This window comes from Camellia sinensis, chromosome 4 (genome assembly GCF_055761805.1).
Source record: "Camellia sinensis isolate YWXY chromosome 4, ASM5576180v1, whole genome shotgun sequence".
Taxonomy (NCBI): Eukaryota; Viridiplantae; Streptophyta; class Magnoliopsida; order Ericales; family Theaceae; genus Camellia; species Camellia sinensis.
In genome coordinates this window covers 168,595,030-168,621,969 of record NC_138964.1, presented here as the reverse complement: position 1 = coordinate 168,621,969, position 26,940 = coordinate 168,595,030, and the positions used below count along the sequence as shown (strand labels likewise).

General features: G+C 36.3%; 3 protein-coding genes and 1 long non-coding RNA gene across 4 annotated transcripts; 1 reads left to right on the top strand and 3 right to left on the bottom strand.

Moving 5' to 3' along the window:
* Positions 1-6,276: 6,276 nt before the first annotated feature.
* LOC145789669 (uncharacterized) lies at positions 6,277-10,333 on the top strand. The gene is made up of 2 exons (XM_082866859.1): positions 6,277-8,622; positions 9,170-10,333. Exons 1-2 carry the CDS (start codon positions 7,533-7,535, stop codon positions 10,219-10,221), a joined length of 2,142 nt encoding a protein of 713 aa, XP_082722985.1. The 5' UTR covers positions 6,277-7,532; the 3' UTR covers positions 10,222-10,333.
* Positions 10,334-12,784: 2,451 nt separating this feature from the next.
* On the bottom strand, positions 12,785-13,348 carry LOC145789668 (uncharacterized). The gene is made up of 3 exons (XR_014327877.1): positions 13,201-13,348; positions 12,901-12,987; positions 12,785-12,802 (listed from the first exon to the last, which is right to left on the bottom strand). It is a non-coding gene; the product is annotated as an uncharacterized LOC145789668 (long non-coding RNA).
* Positions 13,349-13,742: 394 nt separating this feature from the next.
* LOC145789667 (uncharacterized) lies at positions 13,743-17,773 on the bottom strand. The gene is made up of 4 exons (XM_082866858.1): positions 17,648-17,773; positions 14,908-15,866; positions 14,678-14,818; positions 13,743-14,039 (listed from the first exon to the last, which is right to left on the bottom strand). The coding sequence occupies exons 2-4, from the start codon at positions 15,628-15,630 to the stop codon at positions 13,920-13,922; spliced, it is 984 nt and encodes a 327-aa protein (XP_082722984.1). The 5' UTR covers positions 15,631-15,866; positions 17,648-17,773; the 3' UTR covers positions 13,743-13,919.
* Positions 17,774-20,867: 3,094 nt separating this feature from the next.
* On the bottom strand, positions 20,868-21,788 carry LOC145789671 (proteasome subunit alpha type-4-like). The gene has a single exon (XM_082866862.1). The coding sequence runs from the start codon at positions 21,786-21,788 to the stop codon at positions 21,039-21,041; it is 750 nt and encodes a 249-aa protein (XP_082722988.1). The 3' UTR covers positions 20,868-21,038.
* Positions 21,789-26,940: the final 5,152 nt, after the last annotated feature.

Sequence of the window (26,940 nt, the reverse complement as noted above, 5' to 3'; positions counted from 1 at the left end):
ACATTTAAAATAAAATGTTTCATTAAAATTAATCGATAAATACATAATTCGTTCCCAATCTGCATTGGAGCGTTACAATGTCTAGTTTAATTCGGCATCTCCCTCATTATCACTCTTTTCCACTTCGAAGGCCGCAAAGGGAAAATGATGACCCTGATACAGCAGTGACGCCGAATCAACGCCTACTGCCCAGAGAGCCTCTGCGGCCTGGAGTGCCTTGATCCACCCGTGCTTGAATCCATGATTCTCGCATCGGCGTACCTCCTCAGCGAGTTTTCCCTTAGTCTTTTGTATCCCAACTTTTCGGCCCTCATGGAAGCCTTTTTCATAAGCCCTAGTCCTTGCGGCCTCTATTGCAAACATGCTTGTCGTATTTCGATCGGCAATCGCATGACTTATGAGCCGTTGGGTCACCTTCTTTTCTACAATCGGGTTAGTCGAGTTGGCCGATTGCACCTCGGCAGTCTTGACCTTTCTTAGTTCGTGCTTGCTCAGCCTTCTCCGTGCGAGCTTCTAAGCTTCGAATGCGTTCTTCTCTCTGCTCTATCTCCCGCCGCGCGGCATGAAGACACATGCCGATTTCATAGGCGATATACAGCCCCTTCACCGCCCCATGGATGCCCTTCCGGAATACTTCAAAATCAAGTCAACCGACCATCGACTGCTGGACTTCTGGTGAAAAAATTTGTCGGGCAAACTTGACTACCACGTTTGGATCGCGCACAACCGAGTCTGCTTCCGTCATCGATTTGTTCAACACAAAAATCGCAAAACTTAATGGGCGTGGTGCTACACTAGTTTCTCTCCTCAAACGTGGTAGAGGGGAGCTGCTCCGTTGCTGTTTTTCCCTTTTGGGTCGCCTACTTCGACGACGCGGGAACTGGAGTTTTTCGCGATCCCTCGATGCCCTACTCCCTGTACGCGTGGACTCGCCACCTCGATTCATCGCTTCATCCAACTCTGCAAGTGTTCTCCCTTCTCCTTTGCTGTTGAAAAATAACCTTCTAGACATCTAGTTCAAACCCACCACACTTGTCCCTCCAGTGATCTACCAAATTTGGACACTAATATGGACCCTAAACGAGTGCAGCCCCTACCTATACAATTAATCGTGGGCACAGCGTGCCCAAAGCGTTCCCTTTAATACCCTGCACTACAACCAAACGTGGATCAGTGTTCTAGTTCATTAATGCGGGGGCCGTGTTCATTAACTTGTTGGGGCAAGATTCATCAATTTATTCAGTGCAATCATTGGAGCTCAGCCGAACTTCCATTGTGCCCCAGCAAACTTCTGAACTATCATTTTTAGGTGGTCTTGTTCATTGCTGAGGCAAGGATAGATTCATCGATCTATTCGGCCTAACTATCAGAGCTCAAAGTTAAATTTCCATTGTGCCCCAGCAAACTCCTGAACTGCCATTTTTAGGCGGTCTTGTTCATTAACTTGCTGGGGCAAAGGCAGATTCATCAATCTATTCGGCGTAATTATCGGAGCTCAGCCAAACTTTCATTGTGCCCTAGCAAACTCCTGAACTGCTGTTTTTAGGTGGTCTTGTTCATTGCTAGGGCAAGGGCAGATTCATTGATCTATTCAGCCTAACTATCAGAGCTCAAAGCCGAATTTCCATTGTGCCCCAGCAAATCCTGAACTGCCATTTTTAGGCGGTCTTGTTCATTAACTTGCTGGGGCAAGGGTAGATTCATCAATCTATTCGGCGTAACTATCGGAGCTCAGCCGAACTCCCATTGTGCCCCAGCAAACTCCTGAACTGCCATTTTTAGGTGGTCTTGTTCATTAACTTGCTAGGGCAAGGGCAGATTCATTGATCTATTCGGCCTAATCATCAGAGCTCAAAGCCGAACTTCCATTGTGCCCAGCAAACTCCTGAACTACCATTTATAGGTGGTCTTGTTCATTAACTTGCTGGGACAAGGGCATATTCGCTAATATATTCGGCTAAGTTACAACATTATACAGTTAGGTTTAATTCAGTAGTTTGTTCTATTCATTTCATGATTTTACATCTTACTTAGCTGTTAACAAGCACATTCATCGGGCAGAAAGGCAAAAATACTTCCCATTCATAAATTGAGCACAAATAGAAAAAATAATTTTCATTCATAAACTAAACACAAATAGAATTCATTTTACAAATGAAAACTACCCTACATACACACAATACCAAAAACAAAATGGAAAACATCCGACTGTCAGTCTTCGAGGTCAGACACCAGCAGCTCAACGTCTACCTGCTCATATGGAATCGGCTGCTCCGATACCACGTTAGCGGAAGCCAAGACTTTGAGCCAGCCATGTTTGAACCCCCTGTTTTCGAACTTCGGCACTTCTTCTACGTAGTCTGCCAAGGCCGCATCTTTGCCAGCCTGGAACGAGTTGGAAATTGTGGACTCGACGTTGGCCATCGCCCTCCTTGACTTCTCCAAATCAACCTCCAACTTGGCAATTGTCTCGTTGGCCAATCTGAGCGCCTCTTCGCTGGCACTCGCCCTCTTCTCGGCGGCCAATCTCAGTCGATCAGTAGCCTTGGCCTTATTTTATTCAGCATCAGCCCTCGCTCTCTTTGCCGCCGTTTTCATGGCCTCAGATTCGGCCCTGAGAGAAGCTTCTGCTGCCTTCCCCTTCACATTTTTCACTTCAGATGTGAGAAGGCTGATTTGTTCGATAGCGTCATGTTGGCGGCGACCAATCTCAGCTATCCTTCCCGCCGCCTATAAAAAAAAAATCGGTAAGCCAATATAAAAATTTTATTTTGGCTTGCACAATTACAAAGATCACGTACCATTATCGTCGACTGAGCGGCTAAAGCGATGGACAGCAGATCATTCTCTGCCTTAAAAGTTGCTCTATCAACCGGCAAAGAAATAGAGGAGGCCAAGGTCAAGGCCACAACCGAATCTTTTATAGCCGATGCGTCGGAAGCAACTGGCGTATTCCTTATCCTTGGCTGTATAATAAACGGCACGACCAAGTTCGACTCTTCCACTCTTGGCCATTTATCCACTATGTATTCCGAAAGACCGGCATCTTGATCGGCCGGACATTTTTCCCCCCTTTGCTCCGTCACTTGGTCCTGTCGATCGACAATAGGCTCCGTTTCGGCTACATCAGTCTAAACCACCTCAATAGGAGCAGGTGGAGTCTCTTCCCTAGCGTCGGTCGAAGGCGGCGGAGGTGCATTTCGTTCGGCCTCGACCTTCCGACAGGCAGCCATCCTCTCGGCATTCTTCTGCTTGGCCATTTGAGTGAGCGACTCGCCAGCCATGTTGTCAGGAAACGAGCCGGGTAGGTCCCCCAAGTCGGTGAAAATGTCTTCGAAGGACACGTCCGCTCGGTCAAAAGTGGATGGAGGATTAAGGCTGGCTTCTTCAAAAGCCAAATTTAGTTCTGCGTCAACCTCTTCCTCTGATCCGTCGGATTCGTCCTCGGGTGGTTGATTCGGTTGCTCAGCGCCCCCTTCAGCTACTTGTTCATCTATCGACTCGGAGTCTGAAGAGTGAAAGCCAACCAGCCTTAGGCTCTTGAAGCTCAGAAAAATAAGCGCCGTAAGGTGCTGTTCGCCCCTTGAAATCGGGATATTATCTGCGGCCGAAAAAGTAGTGTAGGTCGGCTCGTATTTCAGAAGAATATGGGCCACCCTCCTTTGCTTTTGGAGATTCAGACGGCCAATGAACTGGAGTACCGTTCTGATCTGCCTGAGTATGGTGTCGTCTTCTGAAACTTGGACTCTCTTCAAGTTGTTTCCTGCACAAATAAAACGGTAAGTACGTAGAAGTTAAACCAAATAAATATTTAATGAAAATTCGTGGGGGATTAAACAGCCACCTGGTTCGCCCCTTCGCCTAGGCACTGGATCTTGACGATCTTCGCCCTCACCGAATTCCCAGTTGCCACGAACAACGACCATAACATCATCAACATGCTTACCAGAGCTAGCGAGCATTGTCACCAGATGATGGTCGGTGCCTTTGGCCCTAAGGAAATAGCGCCCCTGCCGACCAGAGGATTTGGCCAAGGCATAACAATGCCGAATGGCAGGGATTCCAAGGTTAAGCCTAAGGCGCCGATTTAGTTCTACAATCCCCATTATTATTCTGTAAAAATTTACGTTCGGCTGGGAAGGGATTAAGCCCCAATGGCGAAGGACAGCCCTCAAAAGTGGATGAAGGGGAAAACGGACTCCACCCTCAGCGATTGACAGAAGAGGAAAGACGATTGTATTCTCATCAGTCCTCTCTGTATCAATCACGTTCTCTGCCAAAAGTGACAGATGGACGTCGTTAGGAATAGAAAAATAACGACGCAAATCGGAGACTCGATCCGTAGAAAAAAAGGGCTCTCAAATGTTTCACCATTCTAGCAAATAAAATGGACACTCTAAACAACAAACAAACAAGAAAAAGGAGTCGAAATGGAAGAGAGAAAAACTTACAAGAAATGAGGATAATAAAGAATGGAAAGAGGTTGCAGAGAGCGAGAAGCGAGGGAGGTGAACTGACAGGCAATGAGAAACCTTGAGCATTTGAAAAAGCATACAAACGAAAGGACAACGCGGTTTCAAATCGTATTAAATGAATGAAGCTTACAAAGAGGCAGGAAATTGTAATCATGCTTAAGAAGAGTAGGTTTTCTGACGCTTGCATTGGAATAAGGGAAACCGTCGTATTTTTTGACCCAAGTCCAAGACCAAACATGCCGGCTAACTAACATTAGAAGGATGTTTAGGGGGCAATTGTGGTGGCCGAGTAAATTCCTACGTAGGTTAGCCGAATATCTTAAAGAAGGAAATCAAGTTGTGTGCTATATGGCTCATAGTCCAGAGGGACAGAGGCCGAATAGACAGATCGGCCTCAGTAGCAGGTGTAAACCGGGCCGAATATGAAGATCTAGCCGAATATTACGATTATTCATTAGATAAAAAGTGGGCCCAACCATCAACATCAAGGACGACTATAAAAGATAAGAGCATCAGCTAGAAAATGTATGTGAGAACAAGTTTAACTTGATATATAAGCAACCAAGAGAGTATACATTGACTTCTCCGTCGGAGTGCTAATTTCGGCACCTCCGACCGGAGTGTTCATTCATTTTCAGGTGACGAGCTGAGGATCACGAGCGTTCAACAGGATCCAGTATTTCCAAACCACTTCTCCACAATGATAACTAGGAGTTTTGTACCACAATGATTTATCACTAACATTGTAAAAATTTGTAACTTTCTCCACAAAATTTTTTCACTTTCTTGTGATTGAGAGGTGTTCATATAAAAATTTGTTTTATTCATGGATTATGTAGAGATTTGAAAATAGAAGGAAAAAAAAAAGAAAAAAGAAAGAAAAGGTACGTAAAATATAACTAAGTCACTTATATTTCACACACCGTTTTTCTTTTTCTTTCCAAATTCTTTTTTGAATCCATAAACCAAACAAAATTTTAGAGTAAATTACACTCACCTCTCTCGAGATTTGAGAAAAATACAGTTAGTCCCACAAGTTTGACATAATTACACTAATCTCTTTTTTAATAAGGTTGAAGTAATTAAAACTAATGCAGATATTGGATAAATATTAAAATAAACAAAGATAAATATGCATTTTAGTAGAAAATAGACGACAACATCATCTTTTTATCTAAACGATTCACGAACTACTGATAAAAAAATGGCCTGAGTGTTATGTGAATTAAATCTTTAAGAGATGCTTTGATAATTAAGTCAAAAATGTGAAACTACATGTATTATTATTATTATTATTTTAAATTTCAATAGAGGTACATATAATTTACCCTCTTCCTTATTACTAATTTAATATTTTCACATGATATGAGCAATTTATGGATAAACTCGGTTAGATTATAACTCTGTACATCAAAATATGCAAGAATAATTTTAAATGTATAGAATTTGTAATCCAATATATACAAATAAAATCATAAAATTACAATTCAATGAAACAGACATTAAGAAAACTTATATAAACATAGTGAGTGCACCCTGCCTCTAGTGACGGAACCAAGATTTCATTACTAGAGGGGCCAAAAGAAAAATAATTTTTTTCACCATATACATAAAACACACATGTATGTATATATGATATATAAATTATATATACATAAAAAAAATTTAAATACCATAGAAGTAATTTCTAATAGGATGAATAAGTTTTTTTTTTTTTAATGTAAAATATAAAGAGAATTTAAAATAGAAGAATAATGACATATATATTTTTTATACTGAGGGTCATTTTATATAGGGAAAATTGGCCTAAGGTCCCTCCTCTACTTTTGATATGAGGAGAGGTCCTTTATAATATGTTTTGATGGCTAAGGTCCCTCAAATTTATTTTAGGTTATAAAGTACCTAAATTACCCTTCCTTTATAACATAAATTTGTTTGAATATTATATGGTTGAGTTAACTGATACATTTTGGAAACCGAATTTGAAGGGGAGATTTTGTCGGAGTTTTCGTCGGAGATTTCAGTGGAGATTTTATGGTGGAGATTTCTTCGGAGATTTCAGTGGAGTTGACGAGAAAGATTGCTACGATCGTGTAGATTTTGTTGGAGATTTCGTCGGAGATTTCAGTGGTGTGATAGTGTATTGATCGCGTAGATTTTCAGTGGAGTTGAATCAGGTTTGTTTTCGATGGAGATAGCACATGCATTTTGATATTTGTTTTGAATTTTTGTGTAGAGAGAGGCCAGCTTGATAGAGTTGATTTTTATTTTTGGAATTAATTTTTTATTATTTGTTTTTTAATCAATTTGAAAGAGTGTTGACAGTGTGTTGATCGCGTAGGTTTTTGAGTTGAGTTGGATTAGGTTTGTTTTCGATTTAGATTCCAAATGTATTTTGATTTTTGTTTAGAGAGAGGCCAGCTTGATAGAGTTGATTTTTATTTTTGGAATTAATTTTTCATTCTTTGTTTTTTTGATCAATTTCAGATAGTGTTGACAGTGTAGGTGATTTTGATGTTTAGAGTTCATTTTTGGTGCTCTGTTTTTTATCAACATGATGATGAATTATAGTTGTGTTCTATGTTTTTTCAAACCAGAGAAATTTCATTTTCTGCACTATTGTTTGTGTAGTCCAGAGGAAATTATAAGTGCATATGGACATATTATTAGAAGTTTGTAATGGAGATAGAATATGAGAAAGTCAATGTAAGTTCATAAATTTCTCTATACTTGTATTTGTAGTTCAGAGAAAATTGTAAGTTTGTTACTCACTTTCAGTTTGTAGTTCAGAGAAAAGTATTTCTCTGGACTTGTATTCTATGTGATTTTTTTTCTATAATTGTGTTTAATTGTTAGCAGTAAATTTCTCTGTGATTCATTAAGTTTCTGTGATTTTGTTTTTTATCATCTTGAAGGTGAATATCAGTTTGTAGATGTCTTTGGAGTTTTATTTTAAGTTCAGAGAAAATTATAATTTTTAGAAATTTCTCTGACCAGAGATGTTGTTATTGTGAAGTGTTTGTGTGATTTTTTTTGTTGTTTTTTGTTTCAGTTTTAATGGACAGTGCAGTGTTGTTGCTGTGCAAATATGGGAATGATACTATTGTCATTAATGTTTCATGCGAATTGAATTTTGAGGAATTGGTTGGCATTTTGTGTAAAACATGGGAGAATTTGAAACCTGAGACTATGTGTATTTCATATTCTATTTTGGGCCATCCGAATTGTATGGTTCGAAATAATATTGATTTTCTGAATATGTTGAGGGTTGTTTGTGCACGCGGTGTTGATATAGTTGATGTTTCAGTTAGTAGATGTAGTACTTCTGATGAAGAGGATGAAGTGGGGTCTAATTGGGTAGATGTTGTGGATGGTGAGTGTGATAGGCTGGTGGATGTTGAAAGGAATTCACTCTCTAAGTTTTGTTCTCACCAAGAAAAGGTGTTATTGTCGGCTAGTTGGCGGAATAATATTACTAGTGTTGGACAAAAGTTTGAGGGTGGTGTGGTTGAGTTCCGTACTTTTTTATGCAAGTATGCTATTGAGGTTGGTTTTCAGTTTACGTATGTTAAAAATGACAAGCTGAGGGTTACGGCAGAATGTGCATATAAGGAATCAAGGGGATGTATGTGGCGTGTACATGCTTCTGTTGAAAAAACAAATGGGTTCTTCTACATAAGGACTTTGAACAATGAACATACGTGTGGTGTGGCGGTTCGTACGAGTAAACATTCGAGGATGACTTCCAGCTTGGTTTCTGGGCTGATACTTGAAGAGGTAAGTGCAAAACCTTTAACTCGTCCAGTGGATGTTGTGAAAGGAATGAAAGACAAGTATGGGGTCTCAATTAGTTATAACTGTGGTTGGTTGAGTGTTGAGAAAGCAAAATGTAGTACATATGGGGATTCTTGTTTGTCATTTGATCAATTACGGTGGTATTTTGATGAGGCATTGAAGAACAATCCAGGGAGTCGTTTTGAGTTAGATTTTGAAGATAACAAGCGTTTCAAAAGAGTGTTTGTGGCTTTTCATGCATGCATTGCTGGTTTCAAATATTGTCGGTCATTGCTTTTTCTTGATGGAACATTTTTGAAAGGACGATACAAAGGAGTTATGCTTGCTGCAACGGGGAAAGATGGGAATGAAGGTAATTGTAAATATATCTATTTTTATCTAAGTATGTGAATTTTCTATACATGTAGGAATTGAGTGAATGTGAATTTTCTCTGGTTTTGGCCACTGTGTGGATTTTCTATTGTTGTGGCCACTGTGAGAATTTTCAATGGATTTTTGTCAGTGTATGAATTTTCTCTGGATGTTGTCATTGTGTGAATTGTATCTGTAGGTGGTCACTAAGTGAATTTTCTCTGTATATTATGATTGTGTGAATTTTCTCTGTAGCTGGTCACTAAGTCAATTTTCTCTGGATGTTGCCAATGTGTGAATTTTCTCTGGATGTTGGCAGTGTCAAACTTCTCTTGTTGTTTTATTGTTCTATTTTTCTCTGTTGTTTTGTAGGTGGTCACTAAGTGAATTTTCTCTGTATATTATGATTGTGTGAATTTTCTCTGTAGCTGGTCACTTATTCAATTTTCTCTGGATGTTGCCAATGTGTGAATTTTCTCTGGATGTTTATTGTTCTATTTTTCTCTGCATGTGTGTACCTAATATGCTTGTTCCTATTTGTTTTGTAGGTTTTTTTCCTGTAGCTTTTGCTGTTGTTGATGCTGAGAATAAAGACAATTGGTGTTGGTTTCTTGAACATTTATATGGAGTATTAGGATCAGAAAGGGTGATAAGTTTCATATCAGATCGACATTGTGGAATTGTGGAGGGAATTGCTAGGTTTTTCCCTAACTGCTTTCATGGATTTTGTCTGGAACATCTAAAGAGAAATTTGAGGGATAAGTTGTCATGTGGAAACACAAATTTGGTTAGGGAGACGATTGTGTCCAAGTTTTCAGAATGTGCATATGCTCCAACAAAGGCATCATTTCATTTCAAGTTAAATGAGTTAAAAAGTGAGGGAGGAGACATTGTGAGTGTTTTCTTGAGAAGTTTACCATATGAAAATTGGAGTGATGCATATTTTGCAGGGAAACGTTATGGTGAGATGTATTCAAATGTTGCTGAGTCATTCAATTCATGGATACGAGAAGCTCGGCACTTGCCAATAACAAATTTGGTGGACATGATACGGTTGCAAATCATGAATATGAGGTCTGATAAGAGGCTGCTCTCTAGTAAATGGAATAAAATTTTGTGTCCTCGTATGGATAGTGTGTTGGAGAAGTCTTTTTTGGACGGGAGGACATGGAATGTGAGTTTATCATCTGATAATGTCTTTGAAGTGCATTGTTTTCCTTCGGTTATGGTTGATCTTGGGTTGAGAACTTGTTCATGTCGAAAATGGGAAATAAATGGGTATCCATGTCAACATGCTGTTGCTGCAATTTTTAGGAGTGGAAAGAATTTGAATTCATTTGTTGAACCATTTTTTCATGCTGATATGTATCGTCAAGCATACTCCTTTTCGATTGGCCCAGTTCCAACTGTTGAAAAACCTGTGTGTAGCATTGAAGATGCTATGATTTTACCTCCATTGAGCAAGAGACCTGCTGGGAGGCCGAAGAAGAACAGAATTGCTTCTACTGGAGAGTTTAAAATGGTGATTAAGTGTAGTCGTTGTGAGAGTATTGGTCACCATAATAAGAGGACATGCAAGGAACCTTTGTTAAATAGTTGAGGATTATACATTTTATTGATGGAATAATACATTTGATGATTACTTTGTGTATTTTGTTTTGTGAAATTTATTTTTTGGACAGTGTATATAATAATATCAATCAAATTCATCCAGAGAAATTTTTCAATATGAGTTAAAGTGTGTTTGTTGATATATACTATAGGCAGTGGGTTTGTAGTACCTGTAAAATTCATCCAGAGAAATTTTCCTATGGCAGAGAAAATTCTGTGTGTTGTGTTTTGAAGCTTCATATTCATCCACATAAATTTGACAATGGCAGACTAAAGTACTGTGTGGATTGTGTTTTTTCAATTTGATAATTGTTTTGTACTAACACAGTGCATTAGAGATTGAATGATCATATAGGCACCTTCTTTGGTGAGATAGGAGTTAAATTTATCTGTAAATTTCTGGTAGCTTCATATCAGTCATTTCAAGAAATGTGCACAGCAGACAGAGGATTCAAAAAATTTCTCTGAGTTGAGAATTTCTCTGGACCAGGATAGAATTTCTCTGGACTCACTTGAACTCAGAAATTTGTGTCAAAGCCAGAGAAATTTTCATCCAGAGAAATTTTTCACCAACAGAGAAAACTATATGGGCATTGTGGTCTGAAATTTGAAATTCATGAAATGAAATTTTCCAGTGGCAGATAAAATTATTGTGTGCTTTGTGTTTTGTTGAGTTTGATGATTGTTTTGTACCAACACAAAGTTTTACAGATTACATGATCATATAGGCATCCCCTTGGGACGATACAAGTTAAATTTCTCTGTGAATTTCTGGTAGTTTATACCAGAGAAATTTCTGCAGACAATTTTCTCTGGTAGACAATTGTTGAAATTTACATTAGTCAAAATAAAAAAAAAAATGAAATTTAGATTAGTCAAGAAAGGATATATACATATACGTCAAGGATCATCATTCCTTCAATGTATGAACAAGAAAGGATATATACATATATGTGAGACAATTTTCTCTGTGTGGATATGTACATTGTCTTCCTTTCACTAGTTTCACTATTACATTTGTGGTTCTTCTGGGGGTATTTCAATTGGTTCAGTCCATGACCTGCCAACTTCGGTCACAAATCTCTCTATGAGTTCTGCCCTCATCAACCTTATCTCTTGTGTGGATAATTTGGATTTGATAGGTTCATGCTTGCTATATTGTTTCATTATATAGCAGACGAAGAGGCCACAATCCAGACTGCATACAAATTATAGGTATGGTTAGTTTTAAGAAACATGCAACAGAAATTATCTTATTTATAGATGTATGAAACTTACGAATCGCTTTCTTGTTGTGGAGCATTGTTGACATACTCAAAGTCATAACTTGTGTTTTGTTGGTTAATTAATTTGAAAGAGGGTTGTGATTGAGCGTCTCTTTCAAGACAAGCTTTCAGAAAATTCTCCACGTAATCTTGCTGCAAAAAAATAATTTTTATATAAGAGAGAAATTTACGGACAAGTCAATGGGATTCTATGAAAATTATCATCACATAAAGATGATGATGGATCAGAGAAATTTGCACTCGTTACCAATTGTTTTGCATCTTTGACATATTTGTCTTCTGCATCATCCCTCCTTGGCCTCAATGAGTTGTAGAACCTCCATAAATTGTCTTGTTTGTCCAGGACAAGCAAGGTCCAGTGATTTCCATGTGTGGACTTCTCATTACCTCCAGTATTTATTGGGAAATGGAGGAACCTATAGTTCCTCCATGCTGTTTCAATATGCTTGTCAAATAAGGACACTCGAAAACTTTGATTTTCTGTCATGTTGATGAAATTCTGTGCTCAGAGAAAATCAAAAAATGGTTTTGTTAGTGACACAACTGACTTCAAGAAGTATATTAAGAAGAGAAAGTAGAAAGTAAATTCCAGAGAAAATCAAATAAAATAGTAGTAACATACTAAGCACATGGATGTGAAAAAAAATGAGGTTGGTTGTTGTTTCTCTCTGATTTGGTCAGCCAAAAGGATCTCTCCATAGCCATCAATGACCTGAAAAATATGATTTATAATTGTAATATTGTTTTATAAAGGCTGATGGAACATTGCAGAGAAATGTTGATGAAAGGGAAAGACTTACATTGTTGGCAATTTCTTTTTGCTTTATGAGGTTTCCAATGTCTTCAAAGGTAATGATATTCAACTCACTTGTCCAAATTAAAGCTCTACAAGATGACAAAGAAGGGATTGAATTGTTGTTAATGCAACATAAGTTTGTAATTTGTTGTTTGTTATGTTCTATTTTGTTTGTTGTACTTACTCAAGCCCAGACACATTTGATATGTGCTGCAAGATGTCTTTTATATGATCTTTTATCAATCTTGAAATGGGAAGAGTTTGTGGAAAGACCCAAGATTTTGTGATGTTTATAGGTTGAGGCAAGACGTATGCATCAGCATCAAGCACTTCTTTGTCCTTTGTGCTTTGCTCAACTTGTTTTGCAGCTTGTTTTGAAGCTCTAGTCACTTTCGCAACTTTCGGATATTGGAATTCTGGATCATGCTGCTTTTCCTTCCTTTCTTTTGCCTTTAAATTTTTTATCATTAAGGTTGGATCTTTTTTGACTGTAGGCAGTGAAAATATTAGGAAAAGTGAAATTTCTCTGAAGCAACAGATGATATTTCAATATGTAAATTTATTTAATTCAATATTTTGTAGTTACCATAGAGTTTCTTCTTTTGTTTCGGTTGTTGTTTGTGTGGGATTTGCTCTTGTTGGGTTGTTGGTTGTTGTTCCAGTTGCATTCCAACTATATACAGTGAAAATCAAACAAGCCCCAAAAATGGAATAAGAAAATATACAGAGAAATGAAATGAGCAGTAGAAATATAACTAATGTGTTGAGAGATATATAACTTCCAGAGAAAATTACCAATGACAGAGAAAATTATAATAAATAGAAATTTCTCTGAGTTATGATGGCACAAGGACATAACTTTTTGTGGCTCAAGATTTTCACTGACCTTGTGGTTGAAGTTGTGTTGGTGTTCGGTATGGTTGTGTTGCTAGTTGGACAGATAGTTCTTGAACTTGTTCATGCAATTTGGCATTTTCAGTTTCAAGCTCCGAATTTGAACACCTCAACTGTTGAATTGTTTTTGCATCGTCTGCTTTTTCAATCTCCAACATCCTTAGTTTCATTCGGATTGTGCTTTCTTTTTCTTGAAGTTCTGAGTTATGTGATGTCAGGATTCTTATTGAAATATCTTTTTCAGCAAGTAATTCCATCCAATTTCTGTCTTCTTCTTTTTTAGATTGAGACAGTGCCTTCAGTCTTTGACGTAGATCAGCAATTTGGGCATCCTTTGATTCCTCAAATTCTTCAGGCTGATGCATTGTTGAGCCACAAATGCCATCATGTTGTTGGTCCATCTGCTCATTATTTTCTTCTTCATCACTTTCATCCTTGTTCTCTTCTTCTTGTTCATCTTCATCTTCATCTTCTTGTTCACTTTCTTTCTGTTCATTTTCTTCTTCATCATGTTGTTGGTCCATCTGCTCATTATTTTCTTCTTCATCACTTTCTTCATCATTTTCTTTCTGTTCATTTTGTTCTTTGTCTTCTGGTTCTATTTCTTCACTTTCTTTGGTGGTTTCTTCTTCTGTGCTGCTTGCTTGATGTTCTTGTCCATTGCTGGTTTCTTTGGTGGTTTCTTCTTCTTTTTGTTCATTCCCTCCATCTTCAGATGGATCTTGTAATTTCTCCTTGAATATGACAATTGCCTTTTTTTAATTCTTTCTTCGTCTTTTTGCCAAGACAAAACTCCTCAGATGGGTTTTTGACTAGCTGCTTGTTATCAATCTGTAACAGGAGACTCTTTTATTAGAGAAATGTTACAAAATTCACTCAGAGAAAAAATTCAAATAAGGAAAATAAAATTCATCTAAATGATACTAATTGGAAACAAACTTCAGAGAAAATTGTATTGGGCCAGAGAAAATTAGAGGCATGGAGTTAATTGTATGGGGCAGAGAAAATTATGAAACAGTGAAATAAACAGTGTTTATAAGTTAATGTTTTACTATATTTGTGTCAGAGAAATTTGAATTCCAGTGAAAATTCATTAGAAGGGTAGAAATAAACAGTGTTAATCAAAGATGCAAGGCACACAAGTTATGGGCAGAGAAAATTACACACAAGGAGATAAAATTTGATGGGCCAGAGAAAATTATGTGACAAAGAACATAATTCAGATATTAGAGAAAATGAATCAGGGCATATAAGTTAATGTGTTACAATTGTGGTCAGAGAAATTTGGATGGGAGAGAAAATTGATTACAATGGCAGAAATAGACCGGTGGTTAACAAAGAAGAAAACAGAAATTGATATTTCAGAGAAAATTAATCTTAATCAATCAATGCATAAGGAGGGAAACAAAGCAGTAGTCAGAGAAATTTTTGAAATTTCACTGAGATTTGGGTAGCAATAGGAATCTAACCTGTCGAGGTGCAAGAGAGTGGACTGGTGTCTTCTGCAGCTGTTTCGTCAAGGTTTGAAGGTTCCACTTGGCACATCTTGGGAAGTCTGTTGTGTTACTGTCTTCTGAGTCAATGATAGTTGCATGTTCACATAGCCAATACTGTGATGAAAATGAAAGTAAATAAAATTTTGTAAACGCACAAATTTGTAAGTATGATAACTGCAAATTTGAATGGATATTATACTTACCAGCAATGCAATGACACACCCCGTAACTTTTTCTGGAGTTCTATGCAATGCCATGATAGAATCAATCAATGTTGATGTGATTGCTTCCGGCCAATCATACTGTTTCATTGATTCAAGAGGTTCCACATACTTTATAAAAACCCAACCTATTGAATTCCCACTTGTTGCAAAAAATAGGGTGAGACACAAGTACAATGTAACAATGATTGCTACATCTTTGAAGTCAGTTGGTTGCTTGCCTTTCATTGCTTTGACCAAGGCATTTTTAAGAACAGGACCAGTGAGCCTTGTGTCCTTTTGGAATCTTCTCCTGAGGAATGCAGATTTTGGCTTTTTAGAGTATCTTAATGACATGGCTCCTTTACCTCCTTCCAAACCAAAAATCAAGGTCATGTCATTTGTTGTAAAGGTCAGGTTCTTCTTCCCAACTGTGAATGCTTTTGTTTTTTCATTGTAACATTGGATTATGGCAACTACATCATCATCGGATTTCCTAGATTTCTTTGGATCCATCCTTCCAGTGGTTAGAGCTTGAATCAAATACCAGAATGGGGTCTTTTGAAGCTCTAGAAGATGTTTTGAACTGAATTTAAGTGTTTGAAAGAAGGAGACGACAGATGAGAGGTTGGATCGGTATTGAATGCTGTAGTGAGCTCTCTTTCTGTGGAGTTTAACAGGTTTTTTCCCCCTTGAGCTTGAGTCTTTTGAAGTTGGGGTACTCATCTGGATGCTAGTTGCTTCATCAGCTTGGACTTGTGTGTTTTGGGAAGGAGTTTGTGGTGTTTTAGTGCTGGTTTTTTATCTTAGATGATAAGAGGACTGAGAGAGTTGTTCTTGCTTCCTTGGTGTTTCTAGTGTTTTGCTGCTGGTTTTTGATCCTTGTGCATAAGAAGACTGAGACAGTTTCTGTTTTTTGCTTGGTGTTTCCGGTGTTTCGCTGCCTTTACGTTTTGCCATTTCTAGACAATGATTAAAGCATAGAGATGTCAACATTAAATCCCAGAGAAAAATAGAAATGTCAGAGAAAATTACAGATAAGGGAGAAAATTGGAGATGCCAGAGAAAATTACAGATAAGAGAAAATTACAGAAAATTTGACATGTCAGAGAAAATCAACTCAGCATCATAAACATGGGAGAGAAATTTTCAATAATTGTTTAAATTACAGATAGAAGTAAACATACCAGAGAAAATGAATGATAGAAAAAAGTAAAACATGGCAAGTGAAAGAAAATTTGCATTCCACAATTAGCAAAGATAAAATAAACAAAGTAATGTAAACATGGCACTGAGAAGTATACCATATTGAAATCAAGAATTGAACAAAATAAACATACCAGAGAAAAATGCACATTCTGAAAAAAATTACACATTCTTGAGGAAATTTCCATTCCAGAGAAAATTTCAATTCATAATATTAAAATGCAAGAAAAATTTACATACACAAGCAGAGAAAATTAACCATGATAGAGACACTCAATGGAGGAAAGTGGTGCGATGTGGTCAGAGAAAATTATAAATACCAGAGAAACTTAGACAGGGGCAAGAGTGTAATTGACATTGCAGAGAAGGATACATATTCTAGAGAAATTTACAAAGCAGAGAAATTCAGAGACAAAATGACAAAACATATTCAAGAATAAGATTAAAATTCAGAGAAATAACTTTTTCTCAAAGTACATATGGCAGAGAAAATTCCAAGAAGAAACATTCATTCTAGTCCACAATATTAAAATTCCAGAGAAAATTTAAAATGACAAAGACACAAGGGAGGAAAGTGGTGCGATGTGGTCAGAGAAAATTGTAAATACCAGAGAAACTTAAGACAGAGGCAAGAGTGTAATTGACATTGCAGAGAAGGATACATATTCCAGAGAAATTTACAAAGCAAAGAAATTCAGATACAAAATGACAGAAACATATTCAAGAATAAGATCAAAATTCAGAGAAATAACTTTTTCTCATAGTACATATGGCAGAGAAAATTCCAAGAAGAAACATTCATTCCAGAGAAAATTATAAATACCAGAGAAACTTAAGACAGAGGCAAGAGTGTAATTGACATTGCAGAGAAGGATACATATTCCAGAGAAATTTAGAAAGCAGAGAAATTCAGATACAAAATGACAGTAACATATTCAAGAATAAGATCAAAATTCAGAGAAATAACTTTTTCTCAAAGTACATATGGCAGAGAAAATTCCAAGAAGAAACATTCATTCCAGTCCACAATATTAAAATTCCAGAGAAAATTTAAAATGACAAAGACACAAGGGAGGAAAGTGATGTGATGTGGTCAGAGAAAATTATAAATACCAGAGAAACTTAAGACAGAGGCAAGAAAGCAATAGACATTCTAGATTAAGATAGACATTGCAATTAAAAATACATATTACAGAGAAATTTACGGAGCAGGAAAATTTATAGACAGAATTACAGAAACATGTTCAAGAATAAGATAAAAACACAAAAAATTGTTGTGAAAATAAACTTGCCAGAGAAAATTGAAAGAAGAAAATTACATTAATCAAAAATCAGAGAAATTCAAATGCCAGAGAAATTTACAGATAAAGTCAAACAAACATGTTGAAGAATAAGTTCAAAATACACAGAAATAAATTTTTTCAAGTGCAGGTAGCTTTTTATTACGAAATTGAAACCCTAATTTATGAAAGGTTATTATAAAATGCTATTAACTGTGTTTCCAGAGAAAATCTAGTTGTATTGTAGAAAAACTGACCAGAGTTAGGATGAAACTTGAATGATGAGCTGATATGGTCCGCGATGAAGATGCGACGTGACGAAGATGGACTGAGATGATGATGAGCCGTGAAAACGAAGCTTTAACGTAGGTCAGAGAAATTTGTGAGGAAGGAATGGGAATGATTTTTGGAGAGGATAACGAAGCTGTAATGTCGATGGTGCAGATGATGTTGAAACCCTAATTCTGCTGGTCTCCTGTTCGTGAAGATGCTGGATGTTTGGAATGTAACTGAGACGTCGGAATGAGTTTGGTTCTGTGTTGATTTTGGCGAGGGTATTTTGGTCCACAAAATAATTAAAAACGCGCGCCAAGTTGTTTCAGGGACGTGAGGCATCACTATCTTTTTGTGTGTCCTTTAGCCTCTAAATTGTTATTATTAGGGATCTTAAAAAAAAATCCCCTTTTATATATAAAATGATGTATGTATTTTAAAAATTCTATGACAAACAATAATGTTCACAAAAATAAGGAGGTCATGCCCTCCATAGTCTTCTCCGAATTCCGTCCCTGCCTGCCTCTTTGTGTTACACACCTGTTTTACTAATTTTTTAAAATCCTATGTCTCGAATTAAAATTACCTCAATAAAACCAAATAAAATGTCCATAGCGTAACATATGCACAGGCCGAGGCACAGAACGTGGGAAAATTATTTGGTCGTGATCTCAAATACACGTGCTGCAGTAACAAAATTTTGATTAGTTACAATAACGGTAAATTATACTTATATTTCTTAAAATTTGAAAGGGCAAATTACATATACACCCCTCGAGGTTTGGTTAAATTACAGATACCCCCCTGAGGTTTCAGAAATTACATCCCGCCCCCTGAGGTTTGTATTTTCATAACAATTTACCCCCTGAGGTTTATATTTCATAACAAATTACCCCCTAATTTCTTATGCAAATATAGCATTCAGGGGGGAATTCGTAATTTCTCAAACCTCAGGGGGTATCTGTAATTTAGCCAAACCTCGAGGGGTGTATATGTAATTTGCCCAATTTGAATTTAATACATATCATTTATTGACTTTTGAAAAATTATATTAACTCCTCTGTCATTGTAATTATTTAAAACGGAATGAAAACATTAAATTCACGAGTTCTCTTTTTTTACTTTGCTTTACTTTCCTTATTTTTTTCCTTTCCTTTGCTTTATTTTTATAAAATATAATTTCTTTTATTTTTTTACTAGAAGTTGTGAGTAAGAGAGTTTGTGAAATGTGACTATTAATCACATAAGTGAGAATATAATTTTTAAAACGTCAAGAGATGATATATAATTAGACTAAACTTTGAGAGCAATATAATTTACTCTTAAAATAATAAAAACTTGATATTTTTTTAATTTTAAAAAATAATTTAACAAGTGCGATATAACGAATCAAGTTTTTGACTCACTGCCACGTTTTGGTTAATTTATTTCAATCTAATAGTTGTAATGATGATTGGCATGCAGCTTATTTAAGTAGTGATATTTTGTATTTTAGTTTTCTTAGACCTAGTTTGGCATATCAGGAAAAATTTAAAAAGTCAAAAAGTTATTAAAAAAGTTAAAAAGTTATCACTATTCACAAATTAAAAATATAAAAAAAATTAATTTACACAATATTTTAATACAAAAACCAACGAGTTGACCAGTACTGAATTTATGTCAAAAAGTAGTTTGTCAAAGAACAAAAAAGAAAATTACATATATATATATATATATATATATATATTCATTAAGTTGGAGGGTAATGTTGAGCCCGTGGGGGCCTACCACGGGTCTCTTTTTAAAAAATTCGAACCGTTCAATATGTAGAACTCATTGAGTACTATATATGCTTAAAAAAATCACGTTTATCGGATATCGCTAATTACATGATCAAATCAGTTTTGTATAAAAAATGGATGGTGTTATAGTTAATGGTAGAAAAAAGACTTATCCGATCAGATAACTATCGATGTCCGATTAATGTGATTTTTTATAAGTATATAGTACTCGACGAGTTCTACACATTGAACAGTTTTGATTAGCAAAACGGGACCCGTGGTGGGCTCCCATAGGCCGAACAACAACTCCAATTCAGTGCCCGAAAAGCATGGAACCATCTCCCAGCCTATACATATCCCACGCTGTCCCTTAATTTATCCAACCGTACAACCTATTCTATCACAATCTTCTCCTATACACTAATTTATTCAATTTTAAAAAGTTAAAAAGTTATCCCAAACAATCATTTTTTTTCCTCAACTTTTTAATCTAAAAAGTCAAAAAATACAATTATTTAAAACATCCCAAACAACCCCTTAATATTATCAAGCCAAATCATCACCATAAATAAATAAAATAAACATCTCGATTTTTTATATAATTAAAAAAAATTATTCTCAAAATATTTACCTTTTTTTTCATCTAACAAAAAAAATCAAAAAATTACTAAAAAGAAGTTAATTCTTAAATGAGGTCCTAGGCTCCTTGGAGTTCTGATTTGTGGAGTCACCATTGGTATTTAGAGTTAGGCTATGTCTCATCATGAAGAATTTTGTGTGAAAATTTTGTTCAAAAGAAAAAGGTACTAAAGCGAAGTAAAGTAAAAGAAAAGTGTATCGTTGAGATTTTTGTAAAATCTTATATATATTTTTTTGGTAAGATATTTCTGAGATTAAGCCTAAGAATCTGCCAACCGAATACAAAACTACCTTTTTTAAAAATTTGCTTTCCTTTCCTTGGTGTATCCCTTGTGGGATGACTTCCTCTTTTTTTTAATTTCTTCACCAGGCTTGGGAAAAACGTGGAGTGCATAAGCCCCTGACAAGAGGGGCGACTGAACAAAAGACTCCTCTCATGGCGGAGTCACCATTGACTCTATTTATTATTATGGTAAATCATTGTATCAAGATGTCAATTTGAGATCTTATTTTGATAAGATATGTTTTAAAAGAAAACTTGTCCGGATGAAATAGTAATTAGCTTATGTGTCTGTTAGTAGACATTTTTTAAGTAATTGATTTGTCCAATTTAATCTAGATTGAAAACTTAGGCTAAAGAATATGTAAAATATTGTTTGCTTTTTAGCACATTAAAAATTCAGTACAAGTTAAAAAATGACTCGCATAATGTTTGGGAAAATGAAACATAACTTGATTTTTAAGCAAAAATTCTCAAACTCATTGAAAGACAAAGCCTGTCAACAGAAGAATTGGCCCATACAGATAATCCAAGAAAGCTGCAAATAAACCATAAAGGGTTTCAATACATGAATAAGAAAAGTTCACTGCTTCTAACATAAAAATAACAATTGTATCAGATCAACACAACACATCATGTCTTTGTAAGATCTCAAACTAGTCCAGAAACATAGGTCTGAATCAAGATAACAGTAATTCATGACGCCTCCGCGGCGAGTTGGGTCAACCCAAAGCGCACCAACAACTTACTAAGAGATTCGGGAGAGCTAACCTGGTACTTCACTTTCCCCGAAGAGAGGAAAACCTCAGCCAGTTCAAGCGTATCCGAAGTAAGGCTGGTGCTGTCCATAGTCTTACTGAGCACTTTCAGCACAAGCTGTACCGCCTCTTCTTTTGTGATATCATCCTTGTAATCCTGCTTAAGCATCGACTGCGCAGCCTGGCTGTTAGCACTGATTGCCGCAACCTTCCAACCACCATAGTTTCCACTCGGGTCCCTCATGTAAAGCTGAAACCCGTAGTTTTTATCCCATCCGGCAAACAAAAATGATACACCAAATGGTCGAAGCCCACCAAATTGTGTGTATCCTTGTTTGGTGTCACATAGAGATTGAACCAGCTGTTCAACTGGCGTTGGTTCTTGGTAAGCATACGTGTAGCGCTGAGCTTGGACCCGGGCTGTGTTGATGAGGATGTTGGCGTCGGACATGATTCCAGCCACGGCACATGCAACATGGTCATCAATCTTGTACATTTTCTCGGTGGATGTTGAGGTCTGTAGGAGTTTGGAAGTGACTTTCTTTTCTCCAACCAGTACGACCCTATCTTTTGATAGTGTCCCTATGGCAGTCCCAGCATTTCCAATTGCTTCCATTGCATATTCAACCTGGTACAGACGACCTTCTGGAGAGAAGATTGTTGTACAGCTGGCATACCTTCGAGACATCTAACATATAATACAAGAGTGGAATCTCAATAGATTAGTCAGACAGAAAAAAAAAAAAGAAAAAAAGGTGTCATTGAAGATTTATTTTATAGATGCAGGATAATATGGATTCCATGTACTGAATTCCATAGCAACTAAGCAGAAATGAAGGATGGGAAGAACTATCATTTAAAATGTTTTGAGAGTGTATCTAATATATTCTTTTCTTTATGATGAGAGTGCCCTTTTCTAGAGAAAATATTAGATTATCCTCTTTCAATGGAAAATTAAAATGCTTAATAAGACTATTGTATTGACCATTGAAAGTAACTAAGTTTAAATTAAAGGAGGGCTTGTTTGATCAAGCTGAAATTTTTTAGCATTGAATTTCTAGTTCTGAAATACTAAACGTAATGAATTTTTTGATTTGAAAATTTTAAGATAAATGTCCGTTCGAAAGTTGCAAAATTTTGCAAAACATGACTACAAACATTATACTTATCAGAATTCATGGAAGTTATGCAACTATATCTTCCAGAGACCAATATCCCTCACAGCCTTATATGAAGTGACATATCAGGAACTGAGAGAAAAACCACTATCATATTTTAATACTCAGGCCTCGTTTGGCAAGAGGCTATTTTAGCCAATTAGCCAAAAAGTTACTAAATTAGCCAAAAAGCCAACAATCCATACCAAAAAGTCAAAGATTCTCTTTTCTCTCTACTTTTTGCACATCTTTTCATAATTAGCCAAAAAGTCATCCCAAACATACAAGTTTTTTTTACCTACCTTTTTAGCCAAATAGCCAAAAAGTTACTAAATTAGCCTGTTCCCAAACGAGGCCTCAGACTCAATATGTATAAACCTACAGAATGACATAGAAGTTCAACTGCAAGTTCTAACGAATATGAGTGCTAACTCCCAAACTCTGTAACTTTAGTCACCAGAATCACCTCGTCATCAAAATTAAGATAAACAATTAGACAATGTTTTATTGTTTCCTTTGGGTGCAAAACAATTTACTAGGCATTCCACTATGGGGGATCAAAACCCTATATCACCTTTTCCCAACAAACTATGATGCACGGACACAAGACACGACATAGACACAGACACAACACGGGCATGGAAAATTTCAAAACATGGAGGATACGACACGCTGGGGACACATTTAATATATATAATTTTATTTATTTATTATGTATCTAAATTTTTTTTAAAAAAAAACATTGGTTCCTATAAAATTACAATAATAATAAAATTAATAAACACATTACCTAAATTTTTTAATAAAATTGATTTTTTTTAAATAAAAATAATTTGTTTTATAAATTTTTGGTTCAACAAAAACATGGATATAAAAAAATAAAGTAAAATAAAATAATAAAAGAAAATAAAGGGAGGGAAAGAGACATCAGTAAAAAAAAAGAAAAGAAAAACGAAAGAGAGGAGAGAGGAGAGAGACAAAATCGAAGGAGGGAGGAGGAGGAGGAGGAGAAAACGAAGAGAAGAAGAAGAAGACAGAAGAAGAAGAGAAGAAGAACAGAGAAGACTAAGCGCAAAATAGGTTAGAATTTCTGTCTATCTCTTTCCCTCGATCTGTCTCTCTCTTTCCCTTGATCTATCTCTCTCTTTCTCTCGATCTCTTCCCTCAATTTGTCTCTTTTTCTCTCGATCTATCTCTCTCTTTCTATCAATCTCTTCTCTTGATCTCTCTCTTGATCTCTTTTTTCCTTCGATTTGTCTCTCTTTCGGTCTCTCTCCTCTCCAATAGGTTTGCTTCTTCGATCCACCTCACGTGTCTGAAACATGTCATCACGTGTCCACCGCGTGTCCGACTGGAAAATTCCAAAAAAAAAAAACGAGGGGACACGTAAGGAGAGTGTCAAACACATGTCCATAGCGTGTCCGTGTCCAACACTCATACACAGGCCTCGAGGAGGTGTCTGTGCCTCATAGCTAACAAGCTTCATAATCTTGGAACAAAAATTAAGGCAGATTTTCAAAAATAATAAGAAAGTATCCACTCACAAACTAAAGGGGAAAAAATGAACATCTATGAGATGATGCACTCGTATTTTCATCAACTACAAGAATATAGGCAAACACAAACTAGGTTCTGCACAGAAACCAGCCTAAGATGTGACAGGCAACCAGCATCCAGCATGTTATGCAATATTGAAAAAAAAGTTGTGTCAGATTTTATTTAGCATAAAAATTCTACATGAATATCATCAGTTTTCCTTCTGTCCTTACCAAGCTAAAGATTATATAGACATGGTCCACAACATATTTCAAAAAATAAAAAAGAATTTAGCAAACATACTGTTGTTTGTTGTATCACAAATGCCATGGAATCTGTCCCCAACAGAGAAATTCCTGTCTCAAATTTACTTTATTTGAGTGACCGAATTCTAGTGAATTAGCCACTCAATAATTAGAGTTCTGGTTTTTTGTGGAGAAAGAAAACAACTTTTGAAGGTAGAGAAGACCGAACTTCTAAACTAAAACATATTTTTGTCTCTTTTGTATAGTTGGCTGTAAGAGTTGGTTTCTCCATCTTTAGACCAAATTTTGGCTTCGAATAGGTTTTTGATGTATAGCTTGTGATATATTTTATTTTGTAAACAATTTACATTCCTTTTGTCCTATACATATCACCTTTATTTATCCCCCCCAAAAAAAAGCCACTCAATGAGTAAAAACATTCTCACCAGAATTCATTTCTCCAAAGTAAATGAAATTCCTCCAAATATATAAAATCTTTTGTAACTAGCCTACACAAGTTTCTCACAGAAAAGGGCATAATCCATTTTCTCAAACCAACCAGTCTTACCCTACTGATCAAAAGAAAAAAAACACAAATCTTTAGCTTATAATGGCCTTAATGCCATTCAATGAAATTATAAAAATACCATATTATTCTCTTTCCTTTCTAAGCTTCTCTCACTAATACAAACATCATCTCCTGCCTAAACCATCACATACATGCCACCAACCTTTACCATAATGATTCACACTCATCGTCTCTCACCCGTCAATACTCATAGACAAATTATCAAACATCTTACCTTCACCACTACCCAAGGCAACACTAGCAGTAATTAGTTTCTTTACACCTACTGAGAAACAAACCAAGAGAGAGAAGATAAGCAAATCATCATCAAACATTCACTCAATTACTGCCTTTGCTCCATTCTGATCATCCTTACCAATTTAATTTGCTTCACTTTAAACAATAAATTTAAATTAGTGTTCATGACATCAAAAAAAAGCTACATGGGTTACAATTGAATCAACACAGCCATTAAATATATATATATATATATACACAAATCAAATTTACTTTTTCAAGAGTGGTTAATATGGGTTTCACGATTGACGGTGTGGTGGTGCCCACCAGTGTACCTTCACAATCTCTCAATCTTTTCTTGTCAGTGACCCTAACACTTTCTCGCCATTCCAGCGACCTTCCACCTTCCTCCGTGAGCGACTATCCCCCACCCCTATTCCATCGCCGACCACCCCTACCAACAACCCATCCATCTTCATCCTTTCTCAACCCCTACTCCATCGCTGACCACCTTCATTATTTTTCCACAATGTAAATCAAACCCCAATATAGATCTAACACAAGCCTCCAAATTAGGGGTGTTTACCTAGTGTCTTTGTACAACCATGTCAATAGTGGGTCGAAGATGTGTAGATGTGTACATCTTATCGCTAGCAATGGTGAAAAGAAGTGGCCAAAGTAGCAGTAGGTAAAGGGGGAAGGAAAAGGTGTGATACTTTTGCTTGGAGATGATAGTCACGTGGTGAGTTTATAAAACAATTTCTCAACTCAACGAGTGGTAAATTTGGTATTTAAAAATAGTAATTGTTGAGGTCCAGCAAAGGTTATTAGCTAACGTTAAGTAACAGCAGAAGGAGTAAGTTGTAATGTGATTGCAAATCACAAGGAGGAAAATGTAATTTTTAAAAGTGAGGGATGCATATGTATTAAGAACAAATTTTAGGGGATGTCATTGTAATTTTCCGAAAAAATTCCAAAAAATTGTGTTGATTTGTCCCCGTTGGACACGTGTATTCCTCAATGCATCTTTTCATAGGATTATTTTAAGAAGTTAGTTAAAAATTGTTTTTTTAATTATTTTAAAATATATAAGAAATTAAAGGGATGATATGATTTAAAATAAATTAAAAGTGAAACATTTCCAAATTAGGCGATAGTAAAATATTCATTCACCTAAAAATTCAAGGGTAAATTACACTGACCTCTCTTGAGGTTTGCCTTAGTTACAGGGACCTCTCCTGCAATTTCAAAACTTACATTGACCTCTCTTACTTTTGAAACTAATATACAAAGACCATATTCCCATCAAAAGAGCATTAATGACGTTAACTTGGCAGTGAAATTGACCATAATTCCCTTCAATCCATTGTCTTTCCCAAAGACCTAACCCACTCTATTTCATCAGCATCTTCCTCTCTCTACTATCCATTTCTGCCATTGTCTTCCTCACATTCTCTTCCCAAGCCTCTCTAATCAAAAACCCAAAACCCAAACCCCAAACCAACAATAACCCGATCAACACACATACATATGTAAAGTGATTCAAGAGTTTAAACAAGGAAACAAGAGTTCAAGACACACACTGTTATTTCGACAATTGATCAAACACAGATAATTTGACACACACACTCTCAATCAAACACAAATAACCTGATCAAACACACACTCTTTTCGCAAATTGGTAGTACATACATAGATAATTCGAGCTCGTATTCGAGTGTGGTTTTGATTGAGAGAATGCATCCTACTGTTATTTCGTCGCCTCCGCCGATGATTGAATCCATGGTTCTCTCTCTATCTCTATCTTTATCTCTCTCTCTCTCTCGTTCTGTGCTTACTCAATCACAATTGTTCTGTGCTTGGCAAGAACATATCCAACCCAAGTCAAATTAGATGCAAAGTTTCAAGACTATAACAAATTGAGATTGAAGTTCTAGTTGACAAGAGATCTGTTCGTAATCTAATCGATAACTCTATCGCTCTCTCGCCTCCTTAAGCCTCACATCTTTTCCTTATTGCATCGCCACCATCACACTCAACCACCACTGCGATCTCTTTGTTTCTCTCTCACTCTTTCTGCAATCGTTGTAATCACCA